The 24,279-nt window shown below is 35.7% G+C and overlaps 1 protein-coding gene across 1 annotated transcript; it reads left to right on the top strand.

Moving 5' to 3' along the window:
* Positions 1-11,218: 11,218 nt before the first annotated feature.
* On the top strand, positions 11,219-13,912 carry LOC139865731 (BAG family molecular chaperone regulator 1-like). The gene is made up of 4 exons (XM_071853825.1): positions 11,219-11,818; positions 11,930-12,186; positions 13,234-13,380; positions 13,460-13,912. The coding sequence occupies exons 1-4, from the start codon at positions 11,593-11,595 to the stop codon at positions 13,721-13,723; spliced, it is 894 nt and encodes a 297-aa protein (XP_071709926.1). The 5' UTR covers positions 11,219-11,592; the 3' UTR covers positions 13,724-13,912.
* Positions 13,913-24,279: the final 10,367 nt, after the last annotated feature.

The raw sequence follows: 24,279 nt of genomic DNA, 5'->3' as shown, positions 1-24,279 counted from the left end.
TTCGATTAGACAATACCCCCCATCTATTAATAGTTCATAGTCCAATGTCCACAAGTGTCGGTCTTTTGTCCAAACCCAAATTATGGTACAAAATCCAATAACCCCATCTTAATATTTTAGTCCAACATCACGATTACTTCGGCTCAAATAATCATAAAAATAACTTAGTTACAAGACATTAATTTAAAAAGGAAGAACATAGCTTACAGTGGTGATTAATCGCGTAGCGTTACACGGACAGAGTTCAGACTTACGAAACCTTAAAACATTTCTTACAATAACCCAATTATTATTAAACTTAAATTAAACTTTAAATTATATATATATATATATATATATATATATATATATATATATATATATGTTTCTTACAGAGAAGGAAAAGAAAAAGATATATATTACTCGTCCAATTTGCTGGCCTTTTATAGATGTGATCTGAGTTTGGGAGCCATGCGATCGCATGGGTTCCCTTTGTTATTTCCATGCGATTGCATGGACAGGCTGGCCAGCATACATCCTTCAATTAAACGTGGGCTGCTTGATTTATTTAATATATAATATAATATATATAATTTTATATAATTATAAATATTATATTCTTGTGCATGGTAGACTTATAATTTTAGCTCCGTTGACTTGCGCGTTGATGCTCGGTTCATGTCCTGATTTCGGATTTTCGAACGTCCTTTCGTATGATTTAATATCTTGTATTTTGCATTCCGCGACTCGTACTCTTGTCATTTTTAGACGTTTCTTATCAATAAATGGAACCACTTGAATTATATCTTGTTCATTTGAGCTTTTTGGTCATTTGCGTATTCAAATCGTCGTTTTCTTCTTTTGTCTTCGCACTTATTTATTTAAACGAATATTACATAAAAATAGAACAATTGCAACTAAAAACTTTACATATTGGAAGGATATTGTGCCTAAATATATGTTCATTTGGAGCAATATCAATCCCAAAATTTCTTTGCATTTTCACATGAAATTATCTTTATTCTTTCTTCATTAGGAAGAACTTTATAAAGTAGTGAAATGGCATCAAATTGTTTCAAAACATCATTGTTTTGAAATGTTGACTTCCCTAGTCTTGAACTTGCTTGTGGAACAAAGTCTCCTACTTTGATTATTCTCCACAAGTAGTAATCCTTAGATTTGAGATAAGTCTCAAATCTCAATTTCCACACATCAATATCTACTTTATCAAAGATTAGTGCTTCTTTTACCAATTCTTCTAAGTATCCTATAGTTTGAGTTTATCCGAGAATCGTTGACTCAAATTTTTGCACAAAACGAATTTTGACACTTTTAAAAATGTTTGTAGAGCAATGATTTGAGCAACCGCTCTGATACCAATTGTAAGTAACTAGGGGGGTGAATAGTTACTTGATACGTTTTTAACACTTTTTCGATTGATCACCAAATTCGATTAACTATGATCAACCAATTCAACTCAAACTTGATGTATGTGGTGTGTATGTTTAAAATGATGAATAAAGTAATGTAAAGAACTTAGACACAAGGATTTATAGTGGTTCGGGTGAATGTTAACTAATCCACCTTAATCCACTCCCCGATTACACTAATCGAGATTTCTTGCTTCACTAAGCATTTTTCTCCAAAGCCGGTAGAGATCCGATTTACAAGTCTTCAACTTCTTTTGTAGACAACAAACCTAATCTTTCTATCCCTTTGAAAGATCAACTCCAACCTAGATCAACTTGTCTTCACCTTGGACAAATATTAATCTCCAAATAAGATTAATCAACTTCCTTAGTCCCTTTAAGGAAGTAGATAACTAAGCTAGCCTATGCTTCTACTAATTGAAGTTACAGGACTTATACAATATGTAATGATATTTCGAAGATAATACTAGGACATACATTACACTAAGTAAACTCACAAGATAAATGATTTTGATTAGTAAGTTTACAACAACCAAATTTTATATCTATAAGATCATAGAATCTTCTCTTGCTTGATCACATTTGAGTAGTAATTAGAGCCCTTGTGATCTCTGAAAATAAGCTTTTTAAATATTGCAAGAGGGTCAACTTCAAACGCTCTTCAATGCTTGCATTTTATAGTGTGATTCAAAAAATATCCGTTATCACTCGGTTGCTGACACGGTCGACCGTGGTTCGACCGTGCGTGCTTCAGTCCAAAAATGTGTATCCGTTGTATGGCCGTTTAACTCAAATTTGAACATCACATTTTGGAATCTTTACTCCATCTAGCACCTGCAAAAGAAACCCAATATCCTATACAAGTACTACATGCATTAAGTGTGTGAGATTTGGTCTTATTGAGTAAAAATGACATAACACTTCAAATGTAGTAAACCCAACATTCTTGGAGAAGTGTCTTGATTGACATTTTGGGTAATCTCAGTGTTGGTCAAGACTTAGTTAGGCTCATTAATGCATTTGCTTCAATCCTAAAGACTAGTCATCATGTCATTAACTTCCTAGTTTCAATTAATCACAAGTCATATTCATTTTAAGGTTTAGTGGAGATTAATTGAATGATGTCTTTCTAAAATAAACATTAAGTATGTAAAGACATCAATGTTAAGTCATACTTTGACAAGTAATCACAATGTGTTACTTAGTCAAGACCAAATAGATTATTGACCATTATTCCATTGTGAATCATTTTACACTTAATTCATTAGAGTAGACTAGTTACTTGAATCCTAGTATTCTAACTAGTAAGCACATAGCAAGCATATTATTCAAGTTGGCAAATTGATGAGTATTAAACATATTAGCAAGTAGCAAGTAATACTCACACATAGCAAGAGATAGTTATTCTAAAATTGATCATATTGATATTTGCACAACTTATAGTTTAAGCTTTTAGCCAGCTTACTTGCAATATAACATATTGCATGATTAATGTGTAAGCACACATTAATGTCCAACACATGTACAAGGGAAGAGCAATCTCTAGTTGGAACTTGGTGACCATCCTAAATGTATCTAAGTGTATTTTAGGATTACAAGTCTTTACTAGTTACACTTGCAAGCATTGTTCTTCATTTAGCCTTAATTAATCACTAAGTTATCTTTAATTGTAATTAATGTTCTAGTGACATTAGCTTAAGTGTGTTGGTACTTGGTGATCATACTAAGGATATCTAGATAAGTTTTAAGATCACAAGTTGTTGATTAACACTTATGTGTTATGCCTACTCTTGATTAATTTGTCATTAAGATGTAATTAAGCGTAATTAACCGAGATTAGTGTTTTTATGACCAAAACTCAATTGAGTATGAAGAGGGCATCTATTCTAAGCATGTTGAGAAAGGTTAGATGTCGAGAACTAGTCAAACTAAATTTGGTCAAAAATGGTGACAGAAAAAACTGAGGTCGCACTGCGGTTGACCGTGGTGGCGACCGTGCAACTTGTTTTCACAAAACTGCGTTGTAATCCAGTTTGGGCTTCTACGGCTGGGTATGCGGTCGACCGTACCTTGACCGTGTACTTTGCTGATCTTTATTTCCATTCTTTAAGTTTTGTTTGAATTGGTCATTTGCAAGATAAAGTATGAATTAGTGACCTTGCGTGTTTTATGTTAAGATGTCGGTCATCACTTATGCATATGTATGTGTCATCATCAAAACATATTCTTTGGTTAATCATCATACTTAACTTTGTCATTTAGTCCATTAACCAACATTCAACCAACAGACTCCAAGGCCCCTGCAGTTTACTTAACCCAGAAATAAGGATCCAAAGAAAACAAATAATCCATGTTTAGATTAAAATATAATTTCGATACCCTCCCTTAATCTAAACATGGAAAGCATCAAATAAAGTAAGTCTTTTACACAACTCATTATGTTGTGAACCAGTGAGCCCTTTTGTAAAAATATCAGAAATATTATCACTTGAAGAAATTTGATGTGTTTCAATAATACCTGAATAGATTTTTTTTTTCAAAGTGTTTAGTTCTTTCGGAAAAAAAAGGATTTTTGGCAATTTTCAATGCAGACTTACTGTCACAAAAAACTTTAACAGGTAAAACAGTTTTAATATATAAGTCTGCAATAATTTTCAAAATCCAAACAATTTCACATGTAACTGAAGTAAGAGCTCTATACTCTGCTTCAGCAGATGATTGCTTTTCCAAGAAACTAAGGAATTTCCAAGAAACTAAGGAATTTCCAAGAAAAACACAGAAACCTGTAACATACTTTCTTTGCATACAAGATTTTGCATAATCATAATCAACATAAGCAGATATAGAAAAATTATCACACTTTGAAATAGTAATGCCAGTACCTAGAGACCCCTTTAAATATCTTAAAACTCTGAAAGCACTTTTCAAATGAGAATTCAAAGGAGCATGCATATACTGACTTAAACAATGAACAGCATAAGCAATATCAGGTCTAGTTAAAGTAATATAAATCAATTTTCCAATAAGTCTTTGATATACACTAATATCTGCTAAGGGAAAATTAGAAGAAGAACAATTATCAATTTTAGACATACCAATTCCAGTTTCAATAGGAGTGATAGCATGCTTACTTGCTAATAAACCAAATTCAGAAATAAATTCAAGACATTATTTTCTTTGAGATAAAACAAAGCAAGCACTTTCTTCAACTAATTCAATTCCAAGAAAATACTTAAGTTAATTACCCAAATCTTTTATTTTGAATTTAGTTTTCAAGAAAGTTTTACAATTTTCAATATCTTCTGGATTACTACCAGTTAAGATAATATCATCAACATATACAAGTAAGTACATGCATTCACTCCCATTGCATTTTGTAAACAAAGAATAATCATTAACACTTTGTTCAAAACCATACTCAGATAAAGCATCACAAAACTTTTCATTCCACTTTCTAGGAGTTTGCTTTAAACCATATAAAGATTTAACAAGCTTACAAACTCTTTTATCATTTTTATCACAATAACCTTCAGGAAGAGACATATATACTTCTTCAGTTGAATCACTGGTGTATCCTATTGTATACACACATAAAAGGTATAATGGTTGCATAAAAGTAGCATCAGGAAGGCTGGAAACAACAGTTTTGTGGAGTTAACCGTCCAGCGTTCTCCGTTGTACAGGCTGCTCCGTCATGCGTAAGCCCTGAAGGCCGCCTAGCGCGTAAGCCCTGGCCGGAGAACGCCACCTTCAGCGTAAATTTCGGATCATAAGTAACAGAACGTATCATCATCTGACACGTGTCCCCAAGCAATCTGGTGGATCTGACACTATAAATAGACCCCTTGGGTCGTCATTTTACACAGTTCAGATATTCTGACAACTTTGAGAGCTGAGACTTCACTTCTCTTTCTCTCTCTACTTTCTCTCACTAGAAGTCATCCGGCTAACACTTTTACGCTCTACGGACGACAGATTGATTAAGCCACCCCACAAGTTTCTACACTTGTGAACCGGGTCTGCAGGGATTATTTCCCGAGGGTAAAAATCAATCGGCAACACTCCGCCCTCCTAAAGCTAGATTACTTCTAGTATCTCGTTGACATACTAAGCCTTACCTCATAAGGAAATAGGTGTTAACAATCACCATATAAGAATGCATTATTAATATCAATCTGAAACAATGACCAATTATTTTGCATAGCAATAGTAATCACAATTCTGCAGTAACTATCTTAACAACAGGAGAGAAAGTTTCATCAAAATCAATACCTTCCTTTTGACTATAACCTTTAGCTACAAGTCTAGATTTATACCTATCTATTTCACCAGTTGACTTATATTTAATTCTATAAACCCACTTGAATCCTATAGGTTTTCTACCTAAAGGTAAATCAGTAACTATCCAGGTATTATTTCTATTTAGAGCTTCCATTTCATCATTCATGGCTTGAACCCAATTTTGATTTAATGATGCCTTATAGAAAGATTTAGGTTCATGTCCTTTATTAAGATTAGTAACAAAATAATAGTTTTATAAACCAAGTTTACAATAGTTTAAATACTTATTTAAATCATATTTGACACTTCCATTGAGTACAAAATCTTTGTACTTGGATGGAATAACAGTTTGCCTACTAGACCTTCTTAATTGAGGTTATGGTTCAGGACTATTGTGTGTTTCAGTAACAGAAATGCCCTCACGGACAGCTTGTGTCACAATGCTTTCAGCATGGGAAGTTACAGGTACACCATCATCAAGTAAACAATCACTTGATGAGGCATGATTGCCTTCATCCTCAGTATTGTCTCTCCCTTCATCATTGGGACTTACATGAGAAATTTTATTTGAAACATTTTCAGTTTTTGAAAAATTACAGTCATAAGTATAAAAAATATTTAAATTATTTAAATCCTTTTCAGTAAAAACAGTTTTATAAACAGAGTCAAGTTTAAAAGGAAAAATATGTTCATAAAATTTAACATCTCTTGAGTAAATAAAACTTTTATTTTCAAGATCAAACAGTTTGTAACCTTTTTTAAAATTTGAATATCCCACAAAAACACATTTTATAGACCTACTAGAAAATTTATCACGATTATTCAAAATGGTAGAAAAACATAGACAACCAAAAGTTTTTAGATGGGAGAGATTAGGACATTTTTTGTAAATCATTTCATATGGACATTTTCCATTTAGAACAGAAGTGGGTAGCCTGTTAATCAAGTAGGTAGCAGTTAGTATACATTCAGACCACATATACAAAGGAATATTCTCTTGAAACAATAAAGACCTAGCCACATTCAACAAATGTCTATGTTTTCTTTCAGCAATACTATTTTGTTGAGGAATATATGCACAAGATGTCTGATGAACAATACCTTTTTTATTTACAAAATGATTCATTTTACCGTTAACAAATTCAGTACCATTATCACTTCTAATAGTTTTGATTTTAATATCAAACTGATTTTGTAACAAGTTATAAAAAATTTCAAAGTATTCAAAAACATCTTCTTTGGTTTTTAACAAATATGTCCATACAGCTCTTGAATAATCATCAACAATGGTTAAAAAATACATAAAACCATATTTACTTTTAACTTTATAAGGTCTACAAGTATCCAAATGAATTAATTCACCAACCCTAGTTGACTTATGATCACTTAAAGGAAAATGTTCTCTAGTTTGTTTAGCTTGATGACAAATATCACAAGGTTCATTATTATTAATTTTGTTAAAACCAAGATCTTTTCCTAAAACAGTTAAAACTTGATCAGCAGGATGACCAAGTCTATTATGCCAAATTTTATGTTTAGTCAAATTATGTATCAAATTATGTAAAGACACACTTGAACTAAAATTTTTACCACTTAAACAATCATCAAAGGAATATAGACCATCAAACTTACTACCAGTCCCCATCAACCTTTTTGAATTAAATCCTGTATATAACATCTTTTATCATCAAAACTTACAAGATTACAATCTTTAATTAACTTATTGACAGACATTAAACTAGCATAGTATTGTGGAATAACCAACACATCAAATAGTTGAATTTTATCTGAAAGTTTTAGATTACCAATTTGTAAGATCTTAGCAACAGTACCATTAGGATGGTTAACAGTTAAATTTAAATCACTGACATCAACTACATTATCAAGTTTAAAAGAATTAGACACCATGTACTGGTTAGCTCCAGAATCAATAATCTAACCTTTTGATAAAGACTGATTCATATGAAAACAGTTTGCAGAAAAGAATTTATTAAAATTTTTGTTAAAGAAAATATTATTATTTTGAAAACTACCTGCCACATTGGCATTGGCATGATGGGAAACAAATTTTTCATTAACAAGACTGAGAAGCTTCATAATTTGATCACTAGTAAGCTGAACAGATGAACTATCAACACATACATTATCAGAAACACAATTATTACTATTAAACCTAGGTGCACCTTGATTAAAAGGTTTTTTTAACATAACTAAGTGGATAACCTATTAGTTCATAGCACCTATCAACTATATGGCCAAGCATGTTACAATTTCTGCATATTAATGGTGGATTCTTGTATTTTTTTTCTTGTTATTAGTAGGATTATTACTATTAACAAAATTAGCAGTTTTAGCATTAAAAGCAGAAGATTGTGTTTTATTAACATATGAACTATATGCAGAGTGCATTCTGTGAGATTCATCCCTAGAAATAATAGAAAATGCAGTTTTAACAGAAGGAACAGGATCAGAAGTAAGAATTTGACTTCTAATTGGCACATAGACATCATCAAGATCCATTAAAAACTGCATAAGTTTTAAAAATTGATTATGTTCTTGGAATGACTTATTTACAGATACCATATCATCAATTTTAATCATATCATCAAATTGTCTCCACATATTATTCAACTTATGATAATAATCAGATAAAGATTGACCAGATTGACTACATGAATTAATTTTTTGATATAGATTAAATGTAACAGAAGCATCAATTTTATCATAGGTTTCTTTTAATTCAGACCAAACAGATTCAACAGTTTTAGAGAAGATTTGACCATTGTAAACATCCTCTGGCAACGACAATAAAATTCAGGTAAAAACCACAGAATTACATCTATCCCATTGACTAAGTAATACATCATCATCTTCATACTCATACCTAGCACAAGAACCATCAACCTAATTTATTTTTAGTTTGTAATGCAAGTTTCATAGCACAAGATCAAACATTATAATTTTCAGTTCCTTTTAACTTTTGTGTGATTAAAGATGCACCAAATGTGTCACTAGGATGCAGATACAAAGGATCATTAAATTCAAACTTACTAATCTTAGTAATACCAGCATAACTAACGTAACTATCATCAGACATAGTTGCGGTAACAAGAAGAGAACAAGTAATAATAAAAGAATCAATAGACACACAAATTTAAACAGAACTAGACAAACAGTAAACAAATAATCATGCAGTGATTCAAATACTTAGATTAAGCAATTAGAACAGTAAACTTAAACAAATAGCACACAATAACCGCAACAAATCCACGGTTCAGACACATGTAAGGAAAGAAAACAAACCCCAATCGTCTGGTTACTAACCACGCAACCTGTAGAGATGATTTACAGTATAAGTGGTCAAGGTCTTACTACGCTTGATCAGGTATTCATAGATCTCAAGGTATCTAGATCAAGAGTTGGACGTAAGGATCTGGTCAAAAGGGTGAAAGGAAAGCACGAATAAACACGAGACTCCCCTTTGTAGAATCAAACAAAGAAGAATCCAAGAAACAACAGTAGCAGCGGAAGAACACAATTAGGGTTTTGAAACGAAACCTTAATGTTTCAGATCAATGTACCTCAACACCAACAGGATCAACAATCGAACCCAAACACAGAGATACACTCTTCTTTCAATCGGCAGAAAGACGAAGAAACAGAAACACCGAAACCCTAATTTTCCAATTCGATTGAAAAAACTAGCACGATCGAATCAATCAACCTTGCCGCTCGGATACCATGAACAAATGCACAGCGAAATAATCTTCCAATCACGGGAAGTAAATCTTCCAATCACAGGAAGTTGAACAATTACAAAAAACCAAAAAACCATAATTACAATCAAAGATTGTAACTAAACAAAGGTTCACACAGTCACTCACAAACAAGGTCAACAGATTTGAACTTGTTTACACTCACAGTAACAGAAAAACAGATACAGAATGAATAAATAAATTTATATAATAACTTAAATTTTACTTCAGCCTTCTCTGGTTCATTCTTGAAGTTCATCAACAAAGTTTGCTTGTTTTCACTTTGATCACCAAACTTAACTTCCAGAAATGACTCTGAGGTTTACTTATAAGGATCAAAAAACAAATAATTCATGTTTAGATGACAATATAATTTCAATATGAATTCACCTAATTTTTTCCCCTAATCGACGGCGCACTAAACCTAATAGCCGGTCTAGGGTTTCTATTTTCCTATTTGTTGTCAATCCCTAGTGTATATTTGTTGCTTATCGTCGTCGGTTGCCTATTTTTATAAATCATCAATACTCCGTAATATAATACTATATTTGTGTTGGAAAATAAGATATTGGTGAGTGGGGTTAATCGTCACCAAACTAGCAAAGAAACAAGACACCCACCCTTTTATCAATTGACACGTTCGCCCCAACACTCATGAAACCTTTATTTCAACGAGTCCCCTAAAATCAATTTGTTAACCATAAATAAAATAAAATGATTGGATCACATCATCTTCCAATAATACTCGTGTCCCATAATCTCGTAGAAAATATAATAATAGGTGTACTTGTATAAAAGTTACGAGAAGAACTTACGCGTACATATCAAAGCCTTCGATTATGGACACCTACTAAACATTTGTATTAAATTTATGTATAATAACTATATTTTTGATTTTGAAGTGATGAAGTATTACTAAGATCGCGTTTGATTGACTCTTGATTGAATTGTTTTACTACTCTCAAAATTTAAATACTTTTTAACCATTCAACACATGCATTTACATTTATATCCTTATATTCGATTATTTCTGAAAAACCATATTATTATGTAAATTATTCTCTAAGAATCAAGTAAGAATACGAAAGATCCGAATCTTACAAAATCATCAATTAGCTAATATATAAAATGTGAAATTTATCAATTTGGACGTTTACTAAAAATAATAATATAACTGTATTATGTATAAAAAATATAATATTCATTATTCGTTAGCTTGTTTTCAGGAACAGTTTAAAATTTCACATGCAATAATTCATAGATTATTGTGTTAAAATTCTCAATACATACAATAATTTTCATAAAAGAAAAAAAAAATGGAAAAGAAAATATTGTTCCTCCTTTACTCTTTAGCACTATATTCGGCGACATCTCATGTGGATACTCTGTTACTTTATTCCTAACACAGTAACACTTGACCCAAAAATAACTGTTATTAATACCGTAAACTAATTACACACACTATAACGTGTTTTTCTGTGTGTGTTTTTATTCATACATCAGTACTAGTATTATCTCAACATTCTGTTTTTTTTTTTTTTTTTGCGAGGAACCCTAGGGACGAGCCATAATGGCTCCCCTCTAGTTGGTAAACCCCGGGTAAACGCAAGCCAGGCCTCCACCGTTACCAGGCAAAGCATCCTTTAGTCAATTAGTCACTAAATAGAGCTCGTCTCAAGGTATTTTGCCTTGAAGGGAATCGAACCCGTGACCTCTTGCTTCATTGAAAGTTCTGGTGGCCCAGGTTATCTCAACACTCTGTTCTGTTCTGTTCGCTGTCCATTCATTTTATATTCAGTTTCCATCTCTCTCTTTCTCTCTCTAACAAATAATTATAGAAAGAGAACAAAACAAAACCTTCCAAAGTCTCATCTTTAATCATTCATTATTTGGAGACAGAAAAAAACAGTTCTTTAAAATTCAATTATTTTTGTCAAATTTTTGTACAGTTGAATTGGGTTTTGGTTGCAATCTCTGGGTTTCTATTAAAAATCCAAACTTTGCTGTATCTAGATTGCCGTTAATTCATAAACTTTTCACTAAATTTTTGAATTCCGGCAAGATTTTTTTTCCGGGGAAAAGGTTTGCCGGGATCTGTAGCAGTAACTGATTTTGATCTTTACATATATATATATATTAATATTAATATGATGCGTGTGAGGACACAAGCAACAGAAATGACTCCCGTTGACCGGAACTCAGTTTCCGGTGCCGGCGGTGAGAATATATGGGAGGTCCGGCCAGGTGGAATGTTGGTTCAGAAACGAGACCCGGATGTTGAAACTAATCGTATTCCTCCACCAACTATCCGGGTTCGGGTCAAATACGGTTCGGTTTACCATGAAGTAAACATCAATTCACAAGCTACATTTGGTAATTAATACTAATTGTAATGTAATTGTCTTTAATAAACTATTAAACTTATATTATGTTAGTAGTTTTATGTTTTTAATTTGTCACTTTGTGTTTATTAATATTGTGTAGGTGAGTTGAAGAAGATGTTAACTGGGCTAACCGGATTACACCATGAAGATCAACAGCTGATGTACAAAGATAAAGCAAGGGATTCAAAAGCGTATCTTGATGTTGCTGGTGTTAAAGATCGATCGAAAATGGTGGTTATGGAAGATCCAATTAGCCAAGAAAAAAGATTTGTTGAAATGAGAAAGAATGCAAAAATGGAGAAGGTTGCTAAATTGATTTCGGATATTAGCTTCGAGGTCGATAGGCTAGCCGGTCAGGTAATATTCTTCTTCTTTAAAAAAAAAAAAAAAATACACACCGACACAAGTTTTGAACTCATAACTTCATGGTTAGAGGACACCTCGATACCCGCAATGAAGCCGGCCAAGGTAATATAAATTTCACAAGTACATGATTGCCTAATACATGAACTTTTTTATACCGATCATAGTAACATATCAAGAACATTATTTATCAATAAAAATAATAGGAAGAGACTTGTATCTTATTAGGATGATATTTACACAACTACTTTTTACACATGCACAATCAAATATGCTTTAGAGTATTGTACAGTAGTGTATGTGTAAAAAGTAGTTGTATACATATCACTTCCCATTTTATTACGGTACCAATCATATATAGCAGGATACTTTATATTGTATGCTATATATAATATAATATGCTACCTATTTGCTATAAGCTATATATCCTGTGCTTCTAGCTCATGATGTCATGATTGGTAAGGAAATGCAAACACTTTTTAAAAATTGGTTGATTAAATTTGGGTGGAAAAAAATATATCAAACATAAATGTAGGGAATATACTCTTCCGTAGCTTATGTGGTAGTGGTCTAACTCTCTTAGCAAGAGCTCAGGACTTTCGTGGGGTGCAACATTGCACACAAGGTTGCCCATTTACCCTTGAATTCCACCAAGGGTGCCTTTTGCATATCTCGTTGCGGGGGCAGGGGGGTTTTTACCGCCCATGCCCTCGGAATGGGTCGGTTTTCCTCCTGGGCAGCGGTTGAGGGCGGGTTATGCAACTGTGATAGATTAACGTGGTTAAGTCCCCTGGGTGATCACGTACTGTTGTTAAAAAAATGTACGGAATAGTATGGTGGCATCACATGTTCTGTTACACATTTTTGTTAAAGCTGATGCCCTAATTATTGTCGCTACACTTTACTTCATACAAGTACATTTTACTTGATCGTTCCTCTATTTGAGTAATGCTTTATTGTAATGATCAAGTATCTTGCCATTCAAAGCGATTAAACATGGTTTTTACGAATATAAAGATTCTATAATGACTGATTGGGTAGGTATCAGCGATTGATTCGGTCATATCTAAAGGAGGAAAAGTTGCTGATAAGACTTTGTTGAATGTGATCGAGTTATTGATGAATCAACTGCTTAAACTAGATGGAATTACAGTTGATGGTGATGTAAAATCACAAAGGAAAACACAGGTGCATCTTTAAAAATGGTAGACCGAAATTTAAATTTTTGGTTCTTGATAGAAAGTTTCTAAATTTATCAACTTTACAGGTAAAAAGGATCCAAGAGTATGTTGAAAAGTTAGATGCTTTGAAGATTTTAAACTCAACAACAGGTGGTACTAATGGTAACATGCTGCCACAATCAAGGCGGACAGTGGTGGCTGATAAAGTTAAACCACCATCTTCTGCCGTCACTACAGAATGGGAGATTTTTGAATCTATGGCTGCCCCACCACCACCACCACCACCACCACCACCGGCAAGCACCAGCAGCAACACAGTTCATCCAATGTTCAATTGGGATTTGATTTAAAGAAAAAAGTTGCAAAAAAAGAAAATATGTGTTGCAGTACATGATGTGTGTGTGTGTGTGTGCGCTTTTGGATATTTTCCAGATTGGTTTGGCATTTATTCTCCATTCTTTTATGTGCCTAGAGTATTTTTATTGTTACCATTTGGAATCTTGATGAATACATTATAAATGTTACAAAGTGTTACATTACTTTTAAGTTTGATTTATGATTGTTAGTCATCGACCCAAATGGCCAAATAGATATAGATATTGACATTACTTGACCTGACCCACAAAAAATGTAACTATTTTTACCTGTAAGTAGGTCAAATTGACTGAATCATGTAGAATCATGATGTTACTACTTATTTGTGTACTAGCAACATGGGCTCTACGTGTTGCACATCATTTGATTTGATGCTGTATAAATCAATGATGAGAAATAAGTGAACTTAATTGTATCGGGTAAACAGATAAGACTCTAAAATATTACAGTATGTTAGTATGATTTAAATTTGAGACATCCTGTGTAGATATCTAGATATCAGAACCACAAACATTAGGTTACCTTGTAATAGTTAATTGCTTTAACCACCTGATCTTGCATATTTTAACCGTGGGGTTTAATATGCCTGCTCAATACGTAAAGAGGGGTTTAAGGATCTTAGAACGTGGCTCTCCGGTCCGGCTACCGTGAATAACCCTGGCCGACATGATGATGTCGGCGGGGTGGCCAAGTGATTAAGTCCACCTCTGATAACGGTCGTCGATCAAGAGGCCCCAAATAAGGTCGTAGGTACTAGCTTACAAAAGACTAACCTGTTAACCTTGAAAAGATGCTGAATGATGCTGTTTTACGTAATGTGTATCGTATGCGATGGTTACGTAACGTGCTGTGTGTGGTAAACGATGATTAGGGTTTGTATTTATAGGCAAACCCTAATTCTAGAACCGTCCCAGATCATGATAATCTCATCCATAACTGACTCCCCCGAATCACGGATATAATTATGGAAAAGATATTTACTTGACAACTAAGCAACCGCCGTACCGGGAACAAAAGGCATTCGCACGCCGCATACCGCACACAAAAACACGCATACGCACAATAGTGATTGTCCGCATGCATTTGAGGTGCGCCTGCGGGTTGCGGTATCATTATGTCCCCCCAGTTTGATGTTATATGGCGCGAGGCGTATGATATCAAACTATTAAGCGAAAGAAAAAACAAGTAAACGGCTAGCATTTAATATTCCGCGTGCGCCTCGATGCCATTAAATGCCTGTCACAATCGCAGAAGCCCATTCGGCGGACATGACATAAAGTGGCAGTGTGTCAGGCGCGTGCCAACCACGCGCGTACATGTAATCATACCCAACTGGCATCCACGCGCATAAATAAAGTGCTGGCCGTCGATTGCGTAACACGTGTACAGCCACGATCACACCACTCCATCCAATCTGCCCTATAAATACCCCATTTTGCAGCTCATTTCCACTTTCCTGCTTCAAGCTTCCTCGTTACGCTGCCAATTTGAATTCCGATCAAAAATCGAACATTCCGGCCACCGTTTAAAGGTTAGTATTCATCCGATTACTCCTAGAAAATGACTAAAGCTAACGAGACGTATGTAGATAGCGTAGAGTCTGTTATAGAGCAGAAGCACATAGATTACTTAGTGAAACAGTATCCTCCCTTAGCCAAGTACAATCCGGTGCCACCCCTACCCCATCAGCGTGCTCACGAGCCACCGGAGAAGAAAGTGGCCATCTATGAACATGCGTTCAAGCATGGTAACTTTAGGGTTCCTCCATCTGACTTCTTCTTAGGCGTATTAGATCACTTCAGAGTGGGATTAGGGCAACTACACCCGTACGCCATAGGCAAAATAGTTCTGTTTGAAATGTGGTGCGCAGCAATCGACAGGGTACCGTTGGTTAAAGTTTTCTGTCATCTATACCGCCTAGCCAATCACCACAAATCCTGGTTCACCTTCTTCGCCCGACAAAATTTCACCAAAACCCCAAAGTCGAATGCGGGTAACTGGAAAGAAACTTTCTTTTTCGTTGACCAAACTGTAGTTGGTACCGCTTTCCCGCAAACGCTTATATGGTGCGAGAAGGTGGAAAAGGATGTGAACAAAACCCCGGTCCTTGATGACGAGGAAACAAAGCTGTTAGCGGAGTGCGCTAACGCACAGCTGGTGCACCGGTCATACGGGAACGTGATGTTTGTAGTGACCCGAACTTTTCCATGTTTATATATATTAATTGAGATTGATATTTACATGATTAAATTTTTCCAACATGTTAAGCAATCAAACTTGTTAAGACTTGATTAATTGAAATAGGTTTCATATAGACAATTGACCACCCAAGTTGACCGGTGATTCACGAACGTTAAAACTTGTAAAAAAACTATATGATGACATATATATGGTTATATGTATAGTTAACATGATATTATGATAAGTAAACATATCATTAATTATATTAACAATGAACTACATATGTAAAAACAAGACTACTAACTTAATGATTTTGAAACGAGACATATATGTAACGTTTATCGTTGTAACGACATTTAATGTATATATATCATATTAAGAGATATTCGTACATCATAATATCATGATAATATAATAATTTAAAATCTCTTTTGATATTATAAACATTGGGTTAACAACATTTAACAAGATCGTTAACCTAAAGGTTTCAAAACAACACTTACATGTAACGACTAACGATGACTTAACGACTCAGTTAAAATGTATATACATGTAGTGTTTTAATATGTATTTATACACTTTTGAAAGACTTCAATACACTTATCAAAATACTTCTACTTAACAAAAATGCTTACAATTACATTCTCGTTCAGTTTCATCAACAATTCTACTCGTATGCACCCGTATTCGTACTCGTACAATACACAGCTTTTAGATGTATGTACTATTGGTATATACACTCCAATGATCAGCTCTTAGCAGCCCATGTGAGTCACCTAACACATGTGGGAACCATCATTTGGCAACTAGCATGAAATATCTCATAAGATTACAAAAATATGAGTAATCATTCATGACTTATTTACATGAAAACAAAATTACATATCCTTTATATCTAATCCATACACCAACGACCAAAAACACCTACAAACACTTTCATTCTTCAATTCTCTTCATCTAATTGAACTCTCTCAAGTTCTATCTTCAAGTTCTAAGTGTTCTTCATAAATTCCAAAAGTTCTAGTTTCATAAAATCAAGAATACTTTCAAGTTTGCTAGCTCACTTCCAATCTTGTAAGGTGATCATCCAACCTCAAGAAATCTTTGTTTCTTACAGTAGGTTATCATTCTAATACAAGGTAATAATCATATTCAAACTTTGGTTCAATTTCTATAACTATAACAATCTTATTTCAAGTGATGATCTTACTTGAACTTGTTTTCGTGTCATGATTTTGCTTCAAGAACTTTGAGCCATCCAAGGATCCATTGAAGCTAGATCCATTTTTCTCTTTTCCAGTAGGTTCATCCAAGGAACTTAAGGTAGTAATGATGTTCATAACATCATTCGATTCATACATATAAAGCTATCTTATTCGAAGGTTTAAACTTGTAATCACTAGAACATAGTTTAGTTAATTCTAAACTTGTTCGCAAACAAAAGTTAATCCTTCTAACTTGACTTTTAAAATCAACTAAACACATGTTCTATATCTATATGATATGCTAACTTAATGATTTAAAACCTGGAAACACGAAAAACACCGTAAAACCGGATTTACGCCGTCGTAGTAACACCGCGGGCTGTTTTGGGTTAGTTAATTAAAAACTATGATAAACTTTGATTTAAAAGTTGTTATTCTGAGAAAATGATTTTTATTATGAACATGAAACTATATCCAAAAATTATGGTTAAACTCAAAGTGGAAGTATGTTTTCTAAAATGGTCATCTAGACGTCGTTCTTTCGACTGAAATGACTACCTTTACAAAAACGACTTGTAACTTATTTTTCCGACTAGAAACCTATACTTTTTTTGTTTAGATTCATAAAATAGAGTTCAATATGAAACCATAGCAATTTGATTCACTCAAAACGGATTTAAAATGAAGAAGTTATGGGTAAAACAAGATTGGATAATTTTTCTCATTTTAGCTACGTGAAAATTGGTAACAAATCTATTCCAACCATAACTTAATCAACTTGTATTATATATTATGTAATCTTGAGATACCATAGACACGTATACAATGTTTCGACCTATCATGTCGACACATCTATATATATTTCGGAACAACCATAGACACTCTATATGTGAATGTTGGAGTTAGCTATACAGGGTTGAGGTTGATTCCAAAATATATATAGTTTGAGTTGTGATCAATACTGAGATACGTATACACTGGGTCGTGGATTGATTCAAGATAATATTTATCGATTTATTTCTGTACATCTAACTGTGGACAACTAGTTGTAGGTTACTAACGAGGACAGCTGACTTAATAAACTTAAAACATCAAAATATATTAAAAGTGTTGTAAATATATTTTGAACATACTTTGATATATATGTATATATTGTTATAGGTTCGTGAATCAACCAGTGGCCAAGTCTTACTTCCCGACGAAGTAAAAATCTGTGAAAGTGAGTTATAGTCCCACTTTTAAAATCTAATATTTTTGGGATGAGAATACATGCAGGTTTTATAAATGATTTACAAAATAGACACAAGTACGTAAAACTACATTCTATGGTTGAATTATCGAAATCGAATATGCCCCTTTTTATTAAGTCTGGTAATCTAAGAATTAGGGAACAGACACCCTAATTGACGCGAATCCTAAAGATAGATCTATTGGGCCTAACAAACCCCATCCAAAGTACCGGATGCTTTAGTACTTCGAAATTTATATCATATCCGAAGGGTGTCCCGGAATGATGGGGATATTCTTATATATGCATCTTGTTATTGTCGGTTACCAGGTGTTCACCATATGAATGATTTTTATCTCTATGTATGGGATGTGTATTGAAATATGAAATCTTGTGGTCTATTGTTACGATTTGATATATATAGGTTAAACCTATAACTCACCAACATTTTTGTTGACGTTTTAAGCATGTTTATTCTCAGGTGATTATTAAGAGCTTCCGCTGTCGCATACTTAAATAAGGACAAGATTTGGAGTCCATGCTTGTATGATATTGTGTAAAAACTGCATTCAAGGAACTTATTTTGTTGTAACATATTTGTATTGTAAACCATTATGTAATGGTCGTGTGTAAACAGGATATTTTAGATTATCATTATTTGATAATCTACGTAAAGCTTTTTAAACCTTTATTGATGAAATAAAGGTTATGGTTTGTTTAAAAATGAATGCAGTCTTTGAAAAACGTCTCATATAGAGGTCAAAACCTCGCAACGAAATCAATTAATATGGAACGTTTTTAATCAATAAGAACGGGACATTTCAATGTTGCGGCTAGGGAAGATATCCGCACACTGGCCATGGGAGGATGTGCGTCCAGCCATAGTCGGACCGGATGGAAAGGGTAGGAATAGTATAATCACGTACTAACAGTTTGCTATTTATGTGTTCTAACGCATGCGTGCATGTTTGCAGAGATGAAGATGAAGAGAGTACTGACTGCGAAGGAGATTGCGGGCATCGCCTTCCGCAAACAGAATGTGAACCAACCGTTAGAGCAGGAGAAGACTGGCGAGAATGCACCTGCCACCTCCAGCAATAAGCGCAAGGCCGCCGAAGCCTCCCAATCCCAACAGAAGAAGAAGAAACTCACTCCCAAACAGAGGGAGGACAAGCGGAACGATAACTTCGTTCCCATCGAACCCCGTTCTGCGGATCTACCTCCCCCATCATCTGGTAAGAGTTCTGCTTGCGCGCATACCGCACATTTAAGTTTGCACTTATTTAACCACTTATTAATACGCAGGGCATGCGGAAGAAACTCATCACACCCCACCGCGGGTCAATCCGGACCTCGAAGCTACTGCCGAGTCAAAGGATAAGACGATACACCTGGACTCCGAGTCCACACCAACCCCGCCACACGGTAACTTCCGATTGGCAAACCTGGCGCAGCTCACCCAGTTATCGGCGGAAAACGCCGCAGAGCAATCTGCCTTCCTCCAACAAATCTTCTCGGCTGAGTTCCGCAACCAACTAGCCGCACTGCCTTTTAATCAGGCGCTCAACGCCATCGTCCAAACGGCCTTGTCTTTTTTGGCATGGTTGCAGATCAAGCCCGCCGTTCGACTAACTTGTATCAAGTGGCCTTGCGGAAAGAAACAGAGCTAGGGCTGCTGCAAGCGGGGGTTGATCAGGTGAAGAAAGACAGGGACGCCGCAGAAGAAGCGCGCAAGGCGGTGGAGTTAACCGCGGCGTAAACCAAAACTGCCCTGATTGAAGAGAGAGAAAAAAACCGCGAGCTGGTTGGTGCGGTTGACCAGTCCAAAGGGGAGGCAGAGCGTCTGTGGGTGGAGCTGGAAAGGGTGACGAGGGAAAGGGATGACGCGGTAACCAACCGCGAGCTAGCAGAGGCGGATCTGGCGAAGCTGCGCACTGCACTCCCCACCATTGCGCAAAAGGTGATGGACTCAGAGCCTGTGTCCGACAAGTTCAATGCCTACGTTGATGCGGTCAGGGACCATGAAATCAACAAGGCTGTGCAGGAGGTAATTTAAGCTTGCGGTCTAACACCGCCGTTCCCCGACATCGTTCAAAAGAAGCTAAAAGAGGGAACGGCTGCAGCGTTAATGGAGGCGGAATAAGCCATCAAGTCCATCCCTATCCCCCTAATCAACGCATTCGCTGCGGACCCGAACATGTCGATCGATGGGTTTTTAAAGGAGGATTATTAGTTTGTGTTTGTGATGGTTTGCGCCGTAAGTCCTATGCTTAGGCAGGAAATTGTAAATGTATTTTTGAGCCCCAAGTCCCGTGTCGGGCAGGCATTTGAAACAATTACCACTTATGTAATAACTTAATTCAATGTATATGCATGCGTAGTTTGTTTGTTTATATATCGCGAATCAAAACAAAAGGTGAACCGCATGCCCATGCGCATAGTTAACCAAAACTCATGCGTATGCGGGTATTACTGCGTAAAATAAACCAATACTTTAACAATTACCCTTTAATAATTTAGACTCGAAAGCTACTGCGTTATTGCTTTGTCATGTACTAGAGGTGCACTATAGCTGTATGGTAAGCAACGCAACTAAAAACAAGCCAATGTTTTTATGCTTTGAGTTCCTCAAGCAAACCAATGCGAGAGCAATTACGCACAAGCAAACCAATGCTTGTAATTTTTTAAGTCGACTTTGCATCCATCTAGTCTGCGTGGCGCTTGGCTAGGGGAAAACCAATTCCCTTTGCCTGCCGTTAGCGTCTAGCCTTGTAACCAAACAGGCTTCTGCCGCACGGGGGCTAGAGGACACCCCTTAAGTAGGCAGGAACCGCATATAAAAAAGATTTAAACAACAAAAGTATGCGAGAGTAAATATTTAATTGGCATTAATCACAATTACAACCGCGACACATCCAAACGGACGGAAAATACATAGAAAAAATAATGTGCTACAATAAACTGGAGTGATCAGGTCCACCTAGCTACATATAACATTTTTTCAATAACGTCGCATGCCAAGTGCGTTTCACAGGTTTTCCATCTAATGTCTCGAGATGGTACGCCCCGGTATTGTTTGCCTTCGCTACCCTGTATGGGCCTTCCCAACGGAGGCCCAGTTTCCCAGTATCCTCCGCATGACTTGCGTCGTTCTGACGCCAAACCAAGTCACCGCACTTGTAAGAGCGCGAACGCACACGCTGATTATAGTACTTTGCAATTTTTTGCTTGTTATTTGCTTCGTTGACAGCCGCAGAGAGTCTGCGCTCTTCCAGCAAATTAAGATTTTCCCGCAAAGCTTCAGAGTTATTTTGCTCATCAAAATTTTGTATGCGGAACGTTGGTACCCCAATTTCTGCGGGTACAACAGTTTCTGATCCATAGACCAAACTGAACGGGGTCTCACCAGTGCTTGCTTTGGGTGTTGTTCTATGCGCCCATAAATCCTTCGGTAGTTCATTCACCCAACCAACGCGACCATGACCCAACCTAGCTTTGATTCCAGCTACTATATCCCGGTTGGTGACTTCGCACTGGCCATTCGCCTGCGGATGCGCAACAGATGTAAAAGTTTGCTTAATATTAAGCTCCGCGCACCAGCTGCGAAAAGGGTTACCCGCGAACTGCGTACCGTTATCGCTAACAATTTCGTTTGGTATACCAAATCGACAGACGATGTCTTCCCATACAAAATTTCGCACCCTTTTTCCTGAGATTGCTGCCAGCGGTCTCGCTTCGACCCACTTTGTGAAATAGTCGATTGCAACAATCAAAAATTTGATGTTTCCTCGGCCTTTTGGGAATGGTCCGACTATGTCGATTGCCCATTTGCAGAATGGCCACGGTGAGGAGACTGGTATCATTGGATGCGCAGGTGCTCTGCTAATAGGTGCATGTATTTGGCATGATTCACATTGCTTAACTATGCGCGCAGTATCCGCGTACATGGTGGGCCAATAATATCCTAGCCGCATTATTTTTGACACAATGGACCTGTGCCCCGAATGGAGTGCGCATGCACCTTCATGCACCTCGCGTACAACTTCCTCTGCCTCTTTCGGGCCAATGCACCTTAAGTGTGGTCCCAAATAATTTTTTCGATATAGGACGTCACCCTCAAGGGCATACAGCGGTGCCTTAACGCGGACTTTCTTTGCATCAGCGGAATCCGCAGGAGATGTGCCATCCCGCAGAAAAGCCACAATGGGCGTCATCCATGTTGAGCTTGATTCCTCATCTGGTGCCACTAAAGGCATCATAACAATGGATTTCGCATTGAGTTCTTCTATTAGAACTTTCTTTCCCATATGATCAAAAGCCAAGGCAGCCAGTTTGCTTAGCGCATCCGCCTTCTTATTTTGCCCACGCATTACGTGGGAGATTTGAAAAGCTTCAAACTGGTCAGCGAGGTTGTGAACAAGCGATAGATATTGCTGCATGGCTATGTCATGCGCTTCGAAATCTCCGCTGACTTGACTGCATACTAGCTTTGAATCCACATAAGCGTGCAAAATTTTAACATTTAACTTATGCGCAATGCGCATACCTGCTAACAGAGCCTCATACTCTGCTTCGTTGTTTGTAACAGCAAAATTAAACCGCAGTGCGTATGTATGCTCTTCGCCATCCGGGCCTGTTAAAATTACACCCGCACCTGCACCAGATGCGCTGCACGCTCCATCGGTGTACAATTCCCATGGTGACAAAATTGGTGCAGGTGGATCCCGATGTTCTGCTGATGCCTCGACATCCGCAGGTAATTCTGCTAGGTAATCAGCAAGTATTTGACCCTTAACCGCACTGCGCGAAGAAAAATTTATTTCATCTTCACCTAATTCAACTGCCCACTTAGCCATTCGGCCAGAAATCTCAGGCTTGTATTGTAGTGACCCGAACTTTTCCATGTTTATATATATTAATTGAGATTGATATTTACATGATTAAATTTTTCCAACATGTTAAGCAATCAAACTTGTTAAGACTTGATTAATTGAAATATGTTTCATATAGACAATTGACCACCCAAGTTGATCGGTGATTCACGAACGTTAAAACTTGTAAAAACTATATGATGACATATATATGGATATATATATAGTTAACATGATACTATGATAAGAAAACATATCATAAAGTATATTAACAATGAACTACATATGTAAAAACAAGACTACTAACTTAATGATTTTTAAACGAGACATATATGTAACGATTATCGTTGTATAGACATTTAATGTATATATATCATATTAAGAGATATTCATACATGATAATATCATGATAATATAATAATTTAAAATCTCATTTGATATTATAAACATTGGGTTAACAACATTTAACAAGATCGTTAACCTAAAGGTTTCAAAACAACACTTACATGTAACGACTAACGATGACTTAACGACTCAGTTAAAATGTATATACATGTAGTGTTTTAATATGTATTTATACACTTTTGAAAGACTTTAATACACTTATCAAAATACTTCTACTTAACAAAAATGCTTACAATTACATCCTCGTTCAGTTTCATCAACAATTCTACTCGTATGCACCCGTATTCGTACTCGTACAATACACAGCTTTTAGATGTATGTACTATTGGTATATACACTCCAATGATCAGCTCTTAGCAGCCCATGTGAGTCACCTAACACATGTGGGAACCATCATTTGGCAACTAGCATAAAATATCTCATAAAATTACAAAAATATGAGTAATCATTCATGACTTATTTACATGAAAACAAAATTACATATCCTTTATATCTAATCCATACACCAACGACCAAAAACACCTACAAACACTTTCATTCTTCAATTTTCTTCATCTAATTGATCTCTCTCAAGTTCTATCTTCAAGTTCTAAGTGTTCTTCATAAATTCCAAAAGTTCTAGTTTCATAAAATCAAGAATA

Source organism: Rutidosis leptorrhynchoides, chromosome 9 (genome assembly GCF_046630445.1).
Source record: "Rutidosis leptorrhynchoides isolate AG116_Rl617_1_P2 chromosome 9, CSIRO_AGI_Rlap_v1, whole genome shotgun sequence".
Taxonomy (NCBI): domain Eukaryota; kingdom Viridiplantae; phylum Streptophyta; class Magnoliopsida; order Asterales; family Asteraceae; genus Rutidosis; species Rutidosis leptorrhynchoides.
Note: the sequence above shows the minus strand (reverse complement) of the source record. Positions and strands in the feature narration are given on the sequence as shown.

Excerpts from the sequence above, each read along its gene's own strand:
- LOC139865731 (XM_071853825.1), top strand. The coding sequence starts at position 11,593 with ATGATGCGTGTGAGGACACAAGCAACAGAAATGACTCCCGTTGACCGG. Across the intron at positions 11,819-11,929 it reads CAATTCACAAGCTACATTTG|GTGAGTTGAAGAAGATGTTA; the intron begins GTAATTAATACT and ends AATATTGTGTAG. Across the intron at positions 13,381-13,459 it reads AATCACAAAGGAAAACACAG|GTAAAAAGGATCCAAGAGTA; the intron begins GTGCATCTTTAA and ends TCAACTTTACAG.